This window comes from Onychostoma macrolepis, chromosome 25 (genome assembly GCF_012432095.1).
Source record: "Onychostoma macrolepis isolate SWU-2019 chromosome 25, ASM1243209v1, whole genome shotgun sequence".
Lineage (NCBI taxonomy): Eukaryota > Metazoa > Chordata > Actinopteri > Cypriniformes > Cyprinidae > Onychostoma > Onychostoma macrolepis.
Genome location: NC_081179.1, coordinates 25,184,167 through 25,205,619, shown reverse-complemented (window position 1 = coordinate 25,205,619; position 21,453 = coordinate 25,184,167). Strand labels below are relative to the sequence as shown.

The window sequence follows — 21,453 nt, the reverse complement described above, 5'->3', positions numbered from 1 at the left end:
TTTCTTTTTTTCTTTTAGTGTTATTAGCCTATCTCTATATATTAATTTTATGTCCTGTGTGTCTGTAATGCATGAGGCAAGTGTTACATGTCTGCCTGTCTGTGATCCCCGTTGTCCTTATTTGGTTTGGTTCCGTTCCTTGTTAACCCATTATCTGTGATTATCTCCACCTGAGTTTGATTAAGTTGTTTGCTCTTTTGTTCTCTCTCCTTTAAAAGTCCTGAGTTCTCCCTTTTTGGTTGTCCGTGATTACGTTTATTAAATGGAATAGTGTGTTGAAGCGATTTGTTCTCTCATCATTCTTTATTATTTACTTTGTCCACGCCACAACCACAGACCTGCGTAACAGCAAGAAGTCCCTGTATGTCTTGTGTATTGCACTGTGAAGTTAAGTGTATTTGTGGTGTATGTTATTGTTGGGCCGAAGATGAATTTCCACATGTGTGGACAATAAAGATTTTCAATGTTCATGTATTATATAAAAAAACCTAAATGTCAACTATGATTAAGCATTATAATAAGCGTAATTAATTTTAATATTGAATTAAAATCAAATAAATATAAATTATATAAACATATAAAATTATAATACATATATAACAGATGCAAAACTGTTAATCATTGGTTAATTTTATAAATATTTTTTCCCTTTCACAGGCCGTGCATGTGATAAAGCAGTCTTTAATCTTTAATACAGTGTCTGAATTGCAAACCCTCAGCTGCTGAAAATGCAAGTCATTCTCAAAGAAGTGACAATCCACTTGAAGATGAAAATGACATTTAAACTCTTCTGTTTCTTTGTCTGGTTCAGTCATTTGCAGGCTTACGTTTGTAAATATGCTGTTGTTCACTTCTGTATTTTGTTTTTCAGTAACTTTTTTTCTTCAGGAAAATGTATGTTGATGCTTATATATTCAATGATGTTATATTCATGTTATTTTCAAAAATACAGGTATAACTGAAATGTTCTTCAAATGGATAAAAAGAGCTCTGCCATAGCATTTCACTGGTCTTTCATTTATTATGTATTTTGGTCAAGATATTATATATGCTGCTGTACCTGCTGTACTCTAGCATTTTATGTTTATGTTTAATCATTTATTTTGAATGATTTTGGACCTTTTATAAAATTTTGAATACTGAAAATGAATTTTTTTGTTGCTTGAATCACATTAAAAGTATAAAAAGTATAAAAACAATATTTGGTCCCACTTCATACTTGGTGGCCTTAACTATATGTACTTACATTAAAAAATGAATAAATAATAATAAATAAATAATGAATGAATGAATGAATGCACTTATTGTGTTCATATTGTGTTGTAAAACACTTTTGCTGCTATCGAGGTGGATATTTCTAAGGTTAGGGATGTTACGATATAGGCTCGAACACGGAGGTAAGAGGTGAAACAGAAGTGACTTTATTTAACAGGTGGAGCACTATGGTGTGTATCGTTGATGGTGAGGTGAGTAGATGATCTTAGAAGCGTGTAACTCGAGGAGTGGTGAGAAATGATGACTGTGTTCTTTTCCCACAGCGTATCTGGATGACGAGACGAGGGGATCCGTGGCAACACACACCCTGATGGTCGGAGCTCTAGGAGGAGAAGACAACACAAGGAGGTAGAACACAGGAGGTAAGGTACACAAGGTAAGGATATAAGCTTGGAAGGCTATAACTCTTGGTAGTTAGGTTCAGCGATGATAGAGTCCACATTGTCAAAACGAGATTGGACAGTGTGGTGTGTTTGGTGAGAATCTTTTGTAGTGGGTGTTGATGAGGCTGTGATCAGGTGCAGGTGTGCGTGGTTACAACTCTGGTGAGGTGGAACGCTGTGATTGGTGGAGTGAAGGGCCTGACTGATCCGTGACAAGGGACAGGTTTGGCGGTATGAGCAGATTTAAGGGTGGGTGAAGGTGTGAGGGTCCACCGTGTAAACTATAAATGTAATTACAGAAATTAATTACAGATGTAACTACATGCAGTTTTTATTATTATTTATTTAAGTGCAATGTAAAAACGTGTGTACACAATAAGTGCATTGTATCAAATTATTAATTTTGAATGTAAGTACATAATAGTTAAGACCACCTAATATAAACTGGGACCGAATATTTTAAAGGGATTGTGAAGAAATACAGTTTAACACAAATTAATATATTAAAATATATTGTAAATATCATAAACTTGATCTTAAGCATATCTTGAAATATGCTTAATATATTTATTGTTTTAAAATAATACATTTAATATGCATTTAGTATAGCATAATTTAAATATACTATGTCCAAAAAAGCACAATTTAAATATATTTCCTTTTCACCTGGACTGCTTGACTACAGCAGAAGTGAAACTGGTGTGTTTCAGTCCAGATCATGTAACCAATCAAACAGTGACTCTGGGAGCGTGGGCTGAAAATCTCATTTGCATCGTCAGGGTGAGTGATTGTGATCCTCTCAGAATAGAGCAGCTCTGTCTCCAGAGACCATGTTCAAACCCCAAGAGCTTTATTTGACTAGATTTACTGCTACTGATCGAGCTTCTGAAAACACCTGAACAAACACTACATGCATCTTCATCTGTTAGTTGAATGATGTTGTCAGACACAAATGGAGTTTGTTGAGAAGCTTTATTGAATGTTGCAGCAAACACAGCAGATTGAAAGATCAGCCAGTGCTTCGACACTAGAGCTCTCTTTCAGTATTGAGTTGTAAATGACTACAGCTGCAGCACTAGACTCATGTGAATCCTGCCTGACACAGGACACTCAGATACGGCTCATCTTCAGGAGAGAGCAGCTCGCTGGAGAAACATCAGCACTGCGAGCGACTAACAGAGACTCTTGTGGAACGAGGCCTCATGAGGAGCTCCAGCATGTGTTACTTTGCAGACATACTCCTCTCCCGCTTCCCAGCGTGCTTTGCTGAGGGTCAGGACGCTACTGCGGCTGTAGCGGCCGTTCTGCTCGCTCTCTGCGCTGGTCACAACCCCCTCGGTGACCTCTGAGCCGTCCAGTGTCCAGCTCACCTGCGCCCCCTGTGGAGAGTAAGAGCTGAGCAGGCAGAGCAGTGCGGCTGAACCTCCAGAGATCTGCAGAGAAGAGGCGGCAGCAGAGACACTGAGGGCTTCAGTGTGGGACCAGCTGCAGGAGACAAACACAACACATTCACAAACACTACATTTCAATGAAACCTCATAAAAGAAGCAAACATATTAAGATATTTTCTGCTTTAACTCCAGTAGTTTTATATCCCTAAATAATGTCTTTGCATTTTAGTTAAGTGAGATATTCAACTCAAAACACAATTTCAAACAGAGATTGTGTGACTACAAATGATATCGCTGGAATTAATCAACTGAGTTATATTGTTGTATAAACTGTGCTTGTATTAAAATGCACTGAATTATAAGCACAACATGAGCAAAAGAAAGTCGGTGGTTGATCTGCTGAATTAATAATTTGATAGTTTGTTTTTGTATTTCTGTCGGTAATGATTCGCTCTCGGTCTTCTAATAACTTGTACAGAATATCCACGTTCTTAGAATGTCTAATCAAATTATTGAACCCGATAAGATCTCATATAAAATAACACCAAATTTGCTGTTGTTGGCACACTTCGTAGAAAAACAAAACAAACAAACAAAAAAGCAATGCCTTCACGTTCATGAAAAAGGAGAAAGAGACAGAGAGAGAAAGAGCAAAGGAAGGCTGCTAAAGGCAGTTCAGCATCGCAAACATGAATTCAAAGCTCCAGTAAGCCAGCAGCTATATCAACATATACAATATTCAGCAGTTTGTCACACTTTAATTCTTGTAATTAAGTATATTTCCTATTATAATCACTTAGTTACTAATCTAACACATTTACAATATTTTATTAAAACTATATTAATAGGCCTATAATAGTAAAAATGGTAGCCTAATATAAATGTTCTAAATGAGCTGTTTATTAGTATAGGCTATAATATAAATTTATGCTGTAAAATATTAAATTAAATGTCTAATACTTATACTTCCATTGAAGATGAGGCAGAAGCAGGCTCGGAGACTGAGGGAGAGCCCACTCTATCAAAACATCTACAATAAAGTCTGAAATTATCACAGTGCTGTCTTCTCTGTTCATTGTACATTATCAGTCAAACGTTTTCGAACAGTAAGGTTTTTAATGTTGTTTTTTTGTTTTTTTTTAAGAAAAAAAACTTTGGTTTGGGTCTCTTCTGCTCACCAAGCCTGCATTTATTTGATCCAAAGTACAGCAAAAACAGTAACATTCTGAAATAGTTTTTACTATTTAATTCTATTTGAATATATTTTAAAATGTAGTTTATTCCTGTGATTTCAAAGCTGAATTGTTATCATCATTACTCCAGTCACATGATCCTTCAGAAATCATATTCTTATTTGCTGCTCAAAAACATGTAGTATTATTATTATTATTATGTTGAGAACAGCTGAGTAAAAGTGTTTTCAGGTTTCTTTGATGAATAGAAAGTTCAGAAAAACAGCATTTATCTGAAATAGAAATATTTTGTAATATTATAAAAAAAAAAAAATTCATTATAAAGTCTTTATCATCGCTTTTGATTTAGCAAGCATCCTTGCTAAATAATAGGATTCATTTCTATATATTTTTTCCCAATAGATTTATACTGAATGGTTAGTGTATAAATGCTGATCTTTCGGATCTATAAGAATCCTGAAAAAAAATTGACTCAACTGTTTTAAATATTGATGATGATGATAATAATAATAAATGTTTCTTGAGCAAATCAGCATATTAGAGTGATTTCTGAAGGATCATGTGACACTGAAGAGTAATGATGCTGAAAATTCAGCTTTGATCACCGGAATAAATTACATTTTAAAATATATTCAAATAGAAATTTTTCAAAATGTTACTGTTTTGCTGTACTTTGGATCAAATAAATGCAGGCTTGGTGAACAGAAGAAGCTCCTTTAAAAAACAATAAAAACCATAAAAACTTTTAGTGTATATTTGTAACAACTGAATAATTTGTATTAACAAGCACCCACCCCCCCAGTGCCCCTTTTTTTGGTTTGGGCCACTGCCCCTCAAAATGTCTGTGCACGGCCCTGATGTCAACTCAAGTCCATTAATATTAGCAGATAAAACTTTGGATTTTAATACTGTATTAGTAAATGCTGCAATTAATATGTGATTGACTGAGATTAAAAAATGCTTTACCAGAATTTTTAATTGTTAGTTCATGCTAACTAATGTGGTTAACTAATATTAACAAATGAAGCATTATTGTAAAGCGTTACCAAAATATAAGTGTTAGATTTTTTTTTTCTGGTTCAATTTTTTTTTTTTTTAAATAATAATAATTGTACACAATCTAAACTGAATGTTTGCAGTGGAGAATTAAATTAGAGACTTACCGAGCAGCAGTTTAGTTCCTCCACCGAAAGTCCTCCACAGTGATACAATCTAATGAAACACTCGTACAAAAACCTCTATTCCACTCGAGTGAACACAAACTCCAGCAGAGAGAGAAACACTTCAACACACTGATAGTAGAAACACCTCAGATGATGACAACCCTGAATAATATAGTTTTTGTCAAATGTTTTCAAATGTAAAACTCCTTCACACAAAATATTTTTAAAACGTAAAATGTATTTCTGTCTCACATAACAATATGATATTGACTCACCACTGAATAAATATTGATTTCAGACATTAATCTATATTCATTGTGCAATCTTGTTTTAAGTTTATTCAGTTGAAATCAATTTATCATTGTGTCAAAGAGTAATTAATCTTGCTTATATGTTATAAGGTTTAGAAATAGCTGCTTTATTCTACATAATGGTGGTCCTCCCTCGTGAATATCATATGATATAAAATAAATGAATATTATAAATGAATTATGGGTGAGAAATATTTCTGAAGAGGGTGATTCTAAAAGGCTTTGCTGCATTCAGTGTAAAGTTATTATTTTGATATGCTATACTTTATTTAAAGGTGATGTTGTAATTACATGAATAAATACTGAGTAATAATAATTACTTTAAACTTACTTTGGGATTATGGTTAGGGTTTTGGTTTTGGTTTAATTACTTGAAATTATGCATAATTTACTGTTGTTGTTAGAGTAAGTACTGTACATGTAACAGTTGTAACGACATCTCCTTAAAATAAAGCTGTTGTAAATCCTGCCCCTTCTTTGCATCGTCAGCACATGCTTCAGTGCTCTGAGAGTGTTTATAGTGCTGTGAGTTTAACACTTCATGACTGAGAGCAGAACACAACACAATCTTCATCATCACACAAGACAAAACAACTACAATGAACAACATCATCATCCTCATCTGGACCATTGCAGCTTTTATTCAAGGTGGAATATTAAGTTTTGATATCAATAATAAGCCATTGTTGTTTATTACCATTTTAATACAGGCTACCAATATTCTGCTTTAAAGGTGATTTATTGACAAACTGACTTTATTTTATTTTATTCAGAATCCAGAGGAGTCACTTTGACTCAACCTGAAGTTAAAACTGTCCAGCTCGGTCAAACAGCTACAATAGAGTGTCATATAGATGTAGGAATATACAGCACCCACTTATACTGGTATCAGCAGAAACCTGGAGAAGCTCCTAAACTCCTCATATATTACATAAACAGCCTCCAGTCAGGAACTCCATCTAGATTCAGTGGCAGTGGAACAGCAAGTACTGGAAAAAAATTCACTCTGACCATCAGTGGAGTCCAGACTGAAGATACAGGAGATTATTACTGTCAGAGTTTACACTATATCAACAGTAAATATGTGTTCACACAGTGATAAAGAGTCGTACAAAAACCTCCGTCAGTCAGCGTCACAGTGACTGCACTGATACAGCTGAGAGATACTGCAGCTGCTGATGGAGGTTATTTCTTATAACAGTGTCATTTACTCAAAAATGTTAAAGTCTTGTAATGATTTATGAATCTTTCTGGATCTTTAATGTGTTTTTCACTCATAACTTCACCATGGATGTATTTAATTCATCATTCAAAATGTTCCACCATTAAACAATCCTGTAATGGGGTGAACGAGACGAGAGGCGTGCAGATCCATTTGTAAGCTTTTATTCACAGACAAGGTCAGAAACAGGCATGGTCAAAACACCAGCAAACAGGTATGGCACAGGCGAGACAAACGGAGAATCCAGAAATGGGAAATAGTCCAGGCGAGGTGCAAACACAGTCTGAAACAGCAAGGCAAAGGGTAAATCCAAGACAGGCTATAAGCATCAGGGCAGGCAGAGATCAGACAGGATGAGGTAAACCAGGCTAGGATCAAGACGCAAGTTAAACAGGTAGAAAATAAATAAATAAATTAAAAAATTAAAAAACAGGACTGACTAAAAATAAACTCAAGAAAATACAGAACGGCTCCGTAAAGTCACTATCGCTTAAGAGAAAGATAAACGCAGACAATACTCAGCGTTGAATGGTTTTTGAGACAGATTTTTATAGAGTGTGTAATAGGCTGCAGCTGTAAATGTAATCAGTGAAATGGAACATGGGAAATGTAGTCCGGAGTGACATGTAACAATCTGTGTAATGTGAGAGTCAATATAATGGGAGAGCGACCTCTGGTGGCAAGCAGATGGACGTCCACGGACAGGATTCGTGACAAATCCAATGAAATCTGACAATGCTTATGCAGGGAAACAGCAGCCAGAGTCCTCATGTTTTTCAATCCAGAATTACACAAAATGAGTTCTGCCTCACATCTCCTTCTGTGTGTCATAGAACATTAAAATTAATTCCTAATTTTCTTCTTCTTCTTCTTCCACAGTGAAAATCACAAATGATGTATTGTGTTAAGAATCATTCTGTGATTGAAATGTCAGCGATGAAAATTATGTTTTTGGAGTTCACACAATCAAATGATATTTTCACACTTTTCTCATAATTCAGTAAAATTATAGCTTGATTGGAAATGACTCAAAAATATTCTGCTCACAGGTGATGTGGGTTGATGTTAACAGCAGGGCTTGTCTCCCGTGTTTGTCTCCCTCTGCTGATTTGGGGTTGATGTTAACAGCGATGTTAACTTATTCTTATTATACTTTTTATTCTGTTGTTTTAATTAGAAATGTTAAAAAGCTTATACATTTTTTAATTGATAAATAAAAGATGACATAATTTTAATAAAGTTAGAAAAATGCCATTATAAAGGTAAAAACAAAATTCCCTGTAAATCACTTTAAGGAGTCAAATATCACCTCGTAATGGGAAGGTTAATTTTTTATCAGAATTTTTAATTATTGATTAGAAGGTGCTCCTAAATTTTTGACCGTGCTCCTAAAAAGAAAAGTAAGCGTAGAGCCCTTTTATCAGTTGATCTGTGAATTATTACAAATTTGGGCAACATTTAATGCACTATCTTTGGCTCTTAAAGTCACATATCAGTCAACAGTTTTTGTTACCCAGACAGACAAGTAGTATTTTATTAATTTATGTCTGACAACAGAAACAGAAAATACTTGAACTGCTGATAACACACCTTGCTGTACTAAAGCCACTTCTATCACCTCACACACTTCTTTTTTACGAGCTGTTTTTGTGATAGGAATGTCATAACAATCAGCAATCACATAAAGATCGTTTTTATGACATAAACTTAAAATTTCATAAGAAGGTTTCTGTCGAAATACCTCAATACTAAACTCCATTTTATATTCCTCTCCCCGACACACAAGAAGAAACTGCCAATCAAAATGATTAATTACAAGCCAAACGAGAAGGAATATACATACCACAGGACGAGCCCCCATTTGTTATGGCCCATTTTAATAGGGTGAGATGCGAACGGATGATGTTAACGGGATTCCGGACACAGCCAACAGATCACCAAAACAACACACATTTAAATAATTTATTAAAGAAGAGCATAAAGAATATAAGGAGCATCAGATCAAACAATCACAGACATCGCAAAATCAGATCAAAATAAATAGCATATACCTCTCCTACGCTGCAGAGAATTTTCTTAAACAGAATAAATCACGAATTGAAACAGCCACAAACAATAACCACTAAGCCGTTGGTGATCTCCCACTGCGCAAAGACATGTCCAAACGACGTCTTTTGTCTAACGAACGTCCAGTATTGACGTCCACAGGACCTCTGTATAAGGGCTAATTGTAGGCCAAATGTGGTCATTGTGGATGTCTTTTCTACATCAAACTTAAACTCATTTTAGACATCATTTTATACTGCTTATAGGCTCTGTACATAACGGCTACAGGAAAATTAACTGCTACAGGAAACAGGTTCCCTTCGAGGGAACTTCGAACTGCGTCCTCTAGGGGTCGCTATGGGGAACGCCGTCAGCGTGACCCGTGTCTGAAGCATATATACAAAAACACCACATGTTGGCCGGCGACAGCCTATGACGTCACTACCGGCACGACCACAGTATAAAGGGGTGCCGGGAAAATACGTCATTCTCTTCTTCGTCTGAAGCTTGCGTCCAAAGCATGGCACCGAGCCTAGAGGACGCAGTGTCTCGTTCCCTACTCAGGGAACCATGGTTACATATGTAACCTGAGACGTTCCCTTTCGAGGGGACTCTAAGGTGAGGGGAGCAATGCTAGCTCGACCAACAACATAGCTCTGGAGAGCGGAGAACCCAACTCTCAGCATGAGAGGGAACTCAGACGCTCAGAAGGGAGTGGCATGCTCATAGGTGACCCTCATGGTGAGGGGAGCAATGCCAGCTCGACCCACAAGGAGAGCATATGGGACACAGAGCTCTAGGGGAGCGGAGAACCCAACTCTCATCATGAGAGGGAACTCAGACGCTCAGAAGGAGCGGCATGCTCATAGGTAACCCTCTAAGGTGAGGGGAGCAATGCAATTTCCATCTTTGTTTTTAACTGGCACAAACGTCAATAATAAGCTTTGACTAGTTAAATTTCCTGCCAACTACCATTAAAATCTAGGAACATGAATTTAATGGCTTGCATACATCACTTCAATGTTGCGCAAACTTTCTAAAATCAACACTGGTGGTAAAATACAAAAAAAGTACAAATAAAATAATAATAATAATAATAACAAAGTTGCACAGCCCACCTTGCGTGGGTCTGTATCACAACAACAAATGTACAACAATAAAAATTAAAGTGCTTAACCGAATGTGTTTTGTGGGTCGGAACTGGGCCCCATTTATATTTCTTTATTAATTCCTCTGGATGAAGTTAATGTGCTAATATGCAATATCATCTCCAACTCTTAAGTTAAGTTTTTTTTTTTTTTTTTTTTGGAAACCTGTACCTGACCTGATTTGATGATTTTATGTGGTGCTCAATACATTTTAAATTACATGATAAAATATTTCAACTGTGAAGAAAATGACTTCAACTCAATCTCTAAATCACATTTTTTTATTGGGTAAAATAAAATATTAAACAAAAATAGATAAAATCACTTGAATAGATCAGGATAAAATGATATTCCTAGGCCTGTGCAGACTCCTCATATATTGATATTCATTAACCATGTTGATATTTTCTGCACATGCCTTCGATGTCCAAAAAAAGTTACCTAGTCCGACGTTCAAATGTTGAACTGCATATTGACTTCCAAATGGGGTCTTGGTTAGACGTCCAAATAGCGGACCTAGTTTGCACATCGTTAGACGTCTAATGTTTAGTGGGCTGTTGACGGAGACGTAATCCGGAGCTCTTCTGTGCTTCAGTCAATGATGAGCCACAAACACTGATGTTCTGCTGCTTTATTAAAAGGCAGTAACTGTGGAGTTGATGTAGTGATGATCTCTTTGTTACTTCATCACATACATGTGTGCTATAGCTGACGATAAACTGCATTGATTTGAGTTAAAGTCATGTTTTTAGTTACTTTACTATTACACATTAAGTGTTTGAAGTTTTATATTAAGAAATATTCCTTCTCAGTGAACTCAAATGAAATAAGTTAACCAAATGTTCACACACCATCACAGCAGTGAAAAATCTTCACTGTAATTTATTGTGCTTTTGTAATTTCACTCACATTCATAAATGTAATTTTACAGCGATAGAAGACTTTGTTGTATTTTTAACAGTACAATTGTTATTATTGATTTACAGTACTCTTGTAAATGTACAGTCTTACTGGCAACCAAAATTGCCAGTAAGTTACTGTAAATTTTACAGCAATTTTTTTACAGTGTACGTAATGAATGTGCTTCAGTTTGCTTTTCAAAAGTAAGATTCTTTTTTTTTTAATCATTTTTAACATTTTAATGTATTTTATGAAGCACATTAATTCACTACTATGTAAGTATACTATAGCTATATGTGCTATATGCTATAAGTGCATTCTTGTATAAAATTACAATGTTTATTAATATTACTTAGTTATTTATCCTTTTCTTTTTTTCTTTTAGTGTTATTAGCCTATCTCTATATATTAATGTTATGTCCTGTGTGTCTGTAATGCATGAGGCAAGTGTTACATGTCTGCCTGTCTGTGATCCCCGTTGTCCTTATTTGGTTTGGTTCCGTTCCTTGTTAACCCATTATCTGTGATTATCTCCACCTGAGTTTGATTAAGTTGTTTGCTCTTTTGTTCTCTCTCCTTTAAAAGTCCTGAGTTCTCCCTTTTTGGTTGTCCGTGATTACGTTTATTAAATGGAATAGTGTGTTGAAGCGATTTGTTCTCTCATCATTCTTTATTATTTACTTTGTCCACGCCACAACCACAGACCCGCGTAACAGCAAGAAGTCCCTGTATGTCTTGTGTATTGCACTGTGAAGTTAAGTGTATTTGTGGTGTATGTTATTGTTGGGCGAAGATGAATTTCCACATGTGTGGACAATAAAGATTTTCAATGTTCACGTATTATATAAAAAAACCTAAATGTCAACTATGATTAAGCATTATAATAAGCATGCTTAATTTTAATATTGAATTAAAATCAAATAAATATAAATTATATAAACATATAAAATTATAATACATATATAACAGATGCAAAACTGTTAATCATTGGTTAATTTTATGAATTATTTTTCCCTTTCACAGGCCGTGCATGTGATAAAGCAGTCTTTAATCTTTAATACAGTGTCTGAATTGCAAACCCTCAGCTGCTGAAAATGCAAGTCATTCTCAAAGAAGTGACAATCCACTTGAAGATGAAAATGACATTTAAACTCTTCTGTTTCTTTGTCTGGTTCAGTCATTTGCAGGCTTACGTTTGTAAATATGCTGTTGTTCACTTCTGTATTTTGTTTTTCAGTAACTTTTTTTCTTCAGGAAAATGTATGTTGATGCTTATATATTCAATGATGTTATATTCATGTTATTTTCAAAAATACAGGTATAACTGAAATGTTCTTCAAATGGATAAAAAGAGCTCTGCCATAGCATTTCACTGGTCTTTCATTTATTATGTATTTTGGTCAAGATATATATGCTGCTGTACCTGCTGTACTCTAGCATTTTATGTTTATGTTTAATCATTTATTTTGAATGATTTTGGACCTTTTATAAAATTTTGAATACTGAAAAATGAATTTTTTTTTTGTTGCTTGAATCACATTAAAAAGTATAAAAAGTATAAAATCAATATTTGGTCCCACTTCATACTTGGTGGCCTTAACTATATGTACTTACATTAAAAAAATGAATAAATAATAATAAATAAATAATGAATGAATGAATGAATGCACTTATTGTGTTCATATTGTGTTGTAAAACACTTTTGCTGCTATCGAGGTGGATATTTCTAAGGTTAGGGATGTTACGATATAGGCTCGAACACGGAGGTAAGAGGTGAAACAGAAGTGACTTTATTTAACAGGTGGAGCACTATGGTGTGTATCGTTGATGGTGAGGTGAGTAGATGATCTTAGAAGCGTGTAACTCGAGGAGTGGTGAGAAATGATGACTGTGTTCTTTTCCCACAGCGTATCTGGATGACGAGACGAGGGGATCCGTGGCAACACACACCCTGATGGTCGGAGCTCTAGGAGGAGAAGACAACACAAGGAGGTAGAACACAGGAGGTAAGGTACACAAGGTAAGGATATAAGCTTGGAAGGATATAACTCTTGGTAGTTAGGTTCAGCGATGATAGAGTCCACATTGTCAAAACGAGATTGGACAGTGTGGTGTGTTTGGTGAGAATCTTTTGTAGTGGGTGTTGATGAGGCTGTGATCAGGTGCAGGTGTGCGTGGTTACAACTCTGGTGAGGTGGAACGCTGTGATTGGTGGAGTGAAGGGCCTGACTGATCCGTGACAAGGGACAGGTTTGGCGGTATGAGCAGATTTAAGGGTGGGTGAAGGTGTGAGGGTCCACCGTGTAAACTATAAATGTAATTACAGAAATTAATTACAGATGTAACTACATGCAGTTTTTTTTATTATTATTTATTTAAGTGCAATGTAAAAACGTGTGTACACAATAAGTGCATTGTATCAAATTATTAATTTTGAATGTAAGTACATAATAGTTAAGACCACCTAATATAAACTGGGACCGAATATTTTAAAGGGATTGTGAAGAAATACAGTTTAACACAAATTAATATATTAAAATGTATTGTAAATATCATAAACTTGATCTTAAGCATATCTTGAAATATGCTTAATATATTTATTGTTTTAAAATAATACATTTAATATGCATTTAGTATAGCATAATTTAAATATACTATGTCCAAAAAAGCACAATTTAAATATATTTCCTTTTCACCTGGGCTGCTTGACTACAGCAGAAGTGAAACTGGTGTGTTTCAGTCCAGATCATGTAACCAATCAAACAGTGACTCTGGGAGCGTGGGCTGAAAATCTCATTTGCATCGTCAGGGTGAGTGATTGTGATCCTCTCAGAATAGAGCAGCTCTGTCTCCAGAGACCATGTTCAAACCCCAAGAGCTTTATTTGACTAGATTTACTGCTACTGATCGAGCTTCTGAAAACACCTGAACAAACACTACATGCATCTTCATCTGTTAGTTGAATGATGTTGTCAGACACAAATGGAGTTTGTTGAGAAGCTTTATTGAATGTTGCAGCAAACACAGCAGATTGAAAGATCAGCCAGTGCTTCGACACTAGAGCTCTCTTTCAGTATTGAGTTGTAAATGACTACAGCTGCAGCACTAGACTCATGTGAATCCTGCCTGACACAGGACACTCAGATACGGCTCATCTTCAGGAGAGAGCAGCGCTCGCTGGAGAAACATCAGCACTGCGAGCGACTAACAGAGACTCTTGTGGAACGAGGCCTCATGAGGAGCTCCAGCATGTGTTACTTTGCAGACATACTCCTCTCCCGCTTCCCAGCGTGCTTTGCTGAGGGTCAGGACGCTACTGCGGCTGTAGCGGCCGTTCTGCTCGCTCTCTGCGCTGGTCACAACCCCCTCGGTGACCTCTGAGCCGTCCAGTGTCCAGCTCACCTGCGCCCCCTGTGGAGAGTAAGAGCTGAGCAGGCAGAGCAGTGCGGCTGAACCTCCAGAGATCTGCAGAGAAGAGGGCGGCAGCAGAGACACTGAGGGCTTCAGTGTGGGACCAGCTGCAGGAGACAAACACAACACATTCACAAACACTACATTTCAATGAAACCTCATAAAAGAAGCAAACATATTAAGATATTTTCTGCTTTAACTCCAGTAGTTTTATATCCCTAAATAATGTCTTTGCATTTTAGTTAAGTGAGATATTCAACTCAAAACACAATTTCAAACAGAGATTGTGTGACTACAAATGATATCGCTGGAATTAATCAACTGAGTTATATTGTTGTATAAACTGTGCTTGTATTAAAATGCACTGAATTATAAGCACAACATGAGCAAAAGAAAGTCGGTGGTTGATCTGCTGAATTAATAATTTGATAGTTTGTTTTTGTATTTCTGTCGGTAATGATTCGCTCTCGGTCTTCTAATAACTTGTACAGAATATCCACGTTCTTAGAATGTCTAATCAAATTATTGCACCCGATAAGATCTCATATAAAATAACACCAAATTTGCTGTTGTTGGCACACTTCAGAAAAACAAAACAAACAAACAAAAAGCAATGCCTTCACGTTCATGAAAAGGAGAAAGAGACAGAGAGAGAAAGAGCAAAGGAAGGCTGCTAAAGGCAGTTCAGCATCGCAAACATGAATTCAAAGCTCCAGTAAGCCAGCAGCTATATCAACATATACAATATTCAGCAGTTTGTCACACTTTAATTCTTGTAATTAAGTATATTTCCTATTATAATCACTTAGTTACTAATCTAACACATTTACAATATTTTATTAAAACTATATTATTAGGCCTATAATAGTTAAAATGGTAGCCTAATATAAATGTTCTAAATGAGCTGTTTATTAGTATAGGCTATAATATAAATTTATGCTGTAAAATATTAAATTAAATGTCTAATACTTATACTTCCATTGAAGATGAGGCAGAAGCAGGCTCGGAGACTGAGGGAGAGCCCACTCTATCAAAACATCTACAATAAAGTCTGAAATTATTACAGTGCTGTCTTCTCTGTTCATTGTACACTATCAGTCAAACGTTTTCGAACAGTAAGGTTTTTAATGTTGTTTTTTTGTTTTTTTTTTAAGAAAAAAAACTTTGGTTTGGGTCTCTTCTGCTCACCAAGCCTGCATTTATTTGATCCAAAGTACAGCAAAAACAGTAACATTCTGAAATAGTTTTTACTATTTAATTCTATTTGAATATATTTTAAAATGTAATTTATTCCTGTGATTTCAAAGCTGAATTTTTAGCATCATTACTCCAGTCACATGATCCTTCAGAAATCATATTCTTATTTGCTGCTCAAAAATATGTATTATTATTATGTTGAAAAAATCTAAGTAAATGTGTTTTCAGGTTTCTTTGATGAATAGAAAGTTCAGAACTTGCTACGAGGGACACATGAGCAGTAGGTACATGTTTGTTTTATAACAATTTCTGTGTAAAATCATTTTTAAACCAATCCCATTTTGTCCGTAACAGGGTTGAGAAAAAAAGGTGTCTAAAGCTGAAAAAAAACAAAATAATAAAATAATAAAAGGTCTTTAATGCCTGAGGTGGGAAAATATGATTTTTTTGGAGGTTTGATATGTGCCTAATGATGTGGAATATTTAGAAGTTGAATCACATGTAGCTGAAAAAAATGTATATTCCAAGTTGAAACGTTACAGAATCCCAGGAATGACCCAGCAGCTCAAGATGTTGTAAACCTGCCCCTTCTTTGCATCGTCAGCACATGCTTCAGTGCTCTGAGAGTGTTTATAGTGCTGTGAGTTTAACACTTCATGACTGAGAGCAGAACACAACACAATCTTCATCATCACACAAGACAAAACAACTACAATGAACAACATCATCATCCTCATCTGGACCATTGCAGTTTTTATTCAAGGTGGAATATTAAGTTTTGATATGAATAATAAGCTATTGTTGTTTATTATCATTTTAATACAGGCTACCAATATTCTGCTTTAAAGGTGATTTATTGACAAACTGACTTTATTTTATTTTATTCAGAATCCAGAGGAGTCACACTGACTCAACCTGAAGTTAAAACTGTCCAGCTCGGTCAAACAGCTACAATAGAGTGTCATATAGATGTAGGAATATACAGCAACCTCTTATACTGGTATCAGCAGAAACCTGGAGAAGCTCCTAAACTCCTTGTTTATTATATAAACAACCTCTGGTCAGGAACTCCATCTAGATTCAGTGGCAGTGGAACAGCAAGTACTGGAAAAGATTTCACTCTCACCATCAGTGGAGTCCAGACTGAAGATACAGGAGATTATTACTGTCAGAGTTACCACAGCAGTGGTGGTGTGTTCACACAGTGATAAAGAGTCGTACAAAAACCTCCGTCAGTCAGAGTCACAGTGACTGCACTGATACAGCTGAGAGATACTGCAGCTGCTGATGGAGGTTATTTCTTATAACAGTCTCATTTACTCAAAAATGTTAAAGTCTTATAATGATTTATGAATCTTGCTGGATCTTTAATGTGTTTTCACTCATAACTTCACCATGGATGTATTTAATTCATCATTCAAAATGTTCCACCATTAAACAATCCAATGAAATCTGACAACACTTATGCAGGGAAACAGTCCTCATGTCTTTCAATCCAGAATTACACTAAATGAGTTCTGCCTCACATCTCCTTCTGTGTGTCATAGAACATTAAAATTAATTCTTCATTTTCTTCTTCTTCTTCCACAGTGAAAATCTCAAATTATGTATTGTGTTAAGAATCATTCTGTGATTGAAATGGTGGTGAAAATTATGTTTTTGGAGTTCACACAATCAAATGATATTTTCACACTTTTCTCATAATTCAGTAAAATTGAAGCTTGATTGGAAATGACTCAAAAATATTCTGCTCACAAGTGATATTTACCTTTGTTTTTCAATTTGAGAATTATTTTAATGGAGGGGGGGGGGCTGTTCAGTGGAAATGACACCATAGTCATGACACAGTCAGAATAATACATATTATAATGTATTGTAATTCTTATTATTATAATGAATTTTATATTTTAGCATTGAAAGTTTTCCAAAAGAAGCATTTTAAAAGCAAGAACAAAATCATGACGAAGTCAGTTTTAATGTGATATTCAAATAACCAAATAAAATAATATTTTGCTTTTAGGCTTTTGGTAAATTCATTCTTGGCTCATAAAAGTGTCCAAAAGGCCCCTGTACAGCTGTATCATGAAGAAAGAGACAGGTTTGGGGTTGATGTTAACAGCGGGGTTTGTCTCCCTCTGCTGGTTTGGGGTTGATGTTCCTCTGCTGGTTTGGGGTTGATGTTAACAGCGGGTCTTGTCTCCCTCTGCTGGTTTGGGGTTGATGTTCCTCTGCTGGTTTGGGGTTGATGTTAACAGCGGGGCTTGTCTCCCTCTGCTGGTTTGGGGTTGATGTTCCTCTGCTGGTTTGGGGTTGATGTTAACAGCGGGGCTTGTCTCCCTCTGCTGGTTTGGGGTTGATGTTCCTCTGCTGGTTTGGGGTTGATGTTAACAGCGGGGTTTGTCTCCCTCTGCTGGTTTGGGGTTGATGTTCCTCTGCTGGTTTGGGGTTGATGTTAACAGCGGGGTTTGTCTCCCTCTGCTCGTTTGGTGTTGATGTTCCTCTGCTGATTTGGGGTTGATGTTAACAGCGGGGTTTGTCTCCCTCTGCTGGTTTGGGGTTGATGTTCCTCTGCTGGTTTGGGGTTGATGTTAACAGCAGGGTTTGTCTCCCTCTGCTGGTTTGGGGTTGATGTTCCTCTGCTGGTTTGGGGTTGATGTTAACAGCGGGGTTTGTCTCCCTCTGCTGGTTTGGTGTTGAAGAGTCTCTTGAGGCAGTAGAGCTGCAGGTATCCGGCGGTGATGATGACCAGACTCTGGAGAGCAGACCAGCTGTTCACATAAGTGGAGTTGGACTGAAGCAGGTAGAAATCAGCTCCGCGTCTCATTCGCTCGTAGTTATAATGACGCCACATGTGGAAGACAAACCTCTGCAGCCTGCTGCTGCTTTCCTACATGAAGATTTGAGAAATGTGAATGAAATTTAATGTCAAAATGACATAAATTCCTCAAAATGTAATTTCATTCGTGTCTGGTGGAAATATATATACTTTTTTTTCTTTCACCGAACAACCGAGATATATATATATATATATATATATATATACACACAGTGGGTACGGAAAGTATTCAGACCCCCTTAAATTTTTCACTCTTTGTTATATTGCAGCCATTTGCTAAAATCATTTAAGTTCTTTTTTTTTTCCCTTCATTAATGTACACACAGCACCCCATATTGACAGAAAAACACAGAATTGTTGACATTTTTGCAGATTTATTAAAAAAGAAAAACTGAAATATCACATGGTCCTAAGTATTCAGACCCTTTGCTGTGACACTCATATATTTAACTCAGGTGCTGTCCATTTCTTCTGATCATCCTTGAGATGGTTCTACACCTTCATTTGAGTCCAGCTGTGTTTGATTATACTGATTGGACTTGATTAGGAAAGCCACACACCTGTCTATATAAGACCTTACAGCTCACAGTGCATGTCAGAGCAAATGAGAATCATGAGGTCAAAGGAACTGCCTGAAGAGCTCAGAGACAGGATTGTGGCAAGGCACAGATCTGGCCAAGGTTACAAAAATTTCTGCTGCACTTAAGGTTCCTAAGAGCACAGTGGCCTCCATAATCCTTAAATGGAAGGCGTTTGGGACGACCAGAACCCTTCCTAGAGCTGGCCGTCCGGCCAAACTGAGCTATCGGGGAGAAGAGCCTTGGTGAGAGAGGTAAAGAAGAACCCAAAGATCACTGTGGCTGAGCTCCAGAGATGCAGTCGGAGATGGGAGAAAGTTGTAGAAAGTCAACCATCACTGCAGCCCTCCACCAGTCGGGGCTTTATGGCAGAGTGGCCCGATGGAAGCTTCTCCTCAGTGCAAGACACATGAAAGCCTGCATGGAGTTTGCTAAGAAACACCTGAATAAGATTCTCTGGTCTGATGAGACCAAGATAGAACTTTTTGGCCTTAATTCTAAGCGGTATGTGTGGAGAAAACCAGGCACTGCTCATCACCTGTCCAATACAGTCCCAACAGTGAAGCATGGTGGTGGCAGCATCATGCTGTGGGGTGTTTTTCAGCTGCAGGGACAGGACGACTGGTTGCAATCGAGGGAAAGATGAATGCGGCCAAGTACAGGGATATCCTGGACGAAAACCTTCTCCAGAGTGCTCAGGACCTCAGACTGGGCCGAAGGTTTACCTTCCAACAAGACAATGACCCTAAGCACACAGCTAAAATAACGAAGGAGTGGCTTCACAACAACTCTGTGACTGTTCTTGAATGGCCCAGCCAGAGCCCTGACTTAAACCCAGTTGAGCATCTCTGGAGAGACCTAAAATGGCTGTCCACCAACGTTTACCATCCAACCTGACAGAACTGGAGAGGATCTGCAAGGAGGAATGGCAGAGGATCCCCAAATCCAGGTGTGAAAAACTTGTTGCATCTTTCCCAAAAAGACTCGTGGCTGTATTCGATCAAAAGGGTGCTTCTACTAAATACTGAGCAAAGGGTCTGAATACTTAGAACCATGTGATATTTCAGTTTTCTTTTTAATAAATCTGCAAAATGTCAACAATTTTGTGTTTTTCTGTCAATATGGGGTGCTGTGTGTACATTAATGAGGAAAAAAGAACTTAAATGATTTTAGCAAATGGCTGCAATATAACAAAGAGTGAAAAATTTAAGGGGGTCTGAATACTTTCCATACCCACTGTATATATATATATATATATATATATATAATGCAAAAAAAAGTATTTTCTGTCAAAACATAACCAATTCTATAAAATTTTTAATAAAGAAATAAATTTATGACTATATATATTATTAATTATGTTGCTCAAGATACATCTTTTTAGTAAAGCTTTAAATACTTATTATATGTATAATGTTATATTCTGCTTTTGTAATGTGTTGTACTGGTTCTTAATCAATTCTTGAATTAAAAAATATAAATATATGGGTGAGGAGGTTATGATAATTAACAGGAAGTATCAGTATGTGCTTGTTGCTGCTAGATGCAGTTGTTTATACCTCAATGAAGGACAATGTACTATTTATCTGTTTCATATCCTCTTCTTTCTTTTTCTTCTCTTCTTCCTTTTGTCCCTCGTAATACACACCGAAGTTCAGGGAAACCTGCATGCTCCCGAAGCGATTGTGGAAATTACTGAAGCACATCTGATAAAAACCTGCACACATAAAGATTTTTTTTTAATTCATTCTTTTCAAAGCTTGAATATAATTATGGCACTTTAACGATAATTTATTTTAATGTTTTAAATAACAGTATACAAATTCAGAACAACATGAATTTTTAGTTTTTGAGTGAATTATGTTACATGTGAAACCAACTTTGAATTAAATAAAACATTTTAAAAAATCTGTTCATAAAGTAGTAGCAGATACTAAAACTCTTATCAAGTATTCAAGGAGAGACTTACCAGTCTCCTTAACACTGAAGGCAATCTGACCACTTGCATCGTCAACTTGTCCGACTATTAGGCCGCTCGGAGCATTAACGGTCACAGAGAGATGTCTGTCCAGAGCCACACCAGTCACCAGCTGGACCTGAACAAACACAGAGTGAACTATAGCATTCAAAGGATTCAAGACCATACCTATATTTACATGTAGAATAATGCCTTATCGATGTCTTACCATGAAGTGTAAGTAGAAGCGCTCACCGAAGTGAGCAAAGTGCCAGAAGCACTGGAGGTCTCCGGCTCGCAGCATGATGGAAAAGTCATACTGATCGGCTCCCCAGAAAAGCTCCTGATCAGAAAGCTCTGGATGAGGCTCGTTCAGTGCTCCGCTGCTGCTCAACCCAAATAATAACAGAAGCCAAACCAGATAAAAGCCTTTCTGTAACAT

The 21,453-nt window shown here is 36.6% G+C and overlaps 1 protein-coding gene, 1 pseudogene and 2 gene segments (V, D, J or C); 1 reads left to right on the top strand and 3 right to left on the bottom strand.

Moving 5' to 3' along the window:
* Nucleotides 1-2,613: 2,613 nt before the first annotated feature.
* On the bottom strand, nt 2,614-5,707 carry LOC131534158 (immunoglobulin lambda constant 6-like; annotated as a pseudogene).
* A 566-nt stretch (nt 5,708-6,273) lies between these two features.
* LOC131534774 (Ig kappa chain V region K16-167-like) lies at nt 6,274-6,815 on the top strand. The segment is given in 2 exon segments: nt 6,274-6,364; nt 6,490-6,815. Coding segments are annotated over 2 exon segments (375 nt in total).
* Nucleotides 6,816-14,015: 7,200 nt separating this feature from the next.
* LOC131534157 (immunoglobulin lambda constant 6-like) lies at nt 14,016-16,714 on the bottom strand. The segment is given in 2 exon segments: nt 14,016-14,583; nt 16,696-16,714. Coding segments are annotated over 2 exon segments (366 nt in total).
* Nucleotides 16,715-16,877: 163 nt separating this feature from the next.
* Nucleotides 16,878-21,453, bottom strand: tmed6 (transmembrane p24 trafficking protein 6). The gene is made up of 4 exons (XM_058766827.1): nt 21,241-21,453; nt 21,024-21,150; nt 20,614-20,771; nt 16,878-18,527 (listed from the first exon to the last, which is right to left on the bottom strand). Exons 1-4 carry the CDS (start codon nt 21,451-21,453, stop codon nt 18,297-18,299), a joined length of 729 nt encoding a protein of 242 aa, XP_058622810.1. The 3' UTR covers nt 16,878-18,296.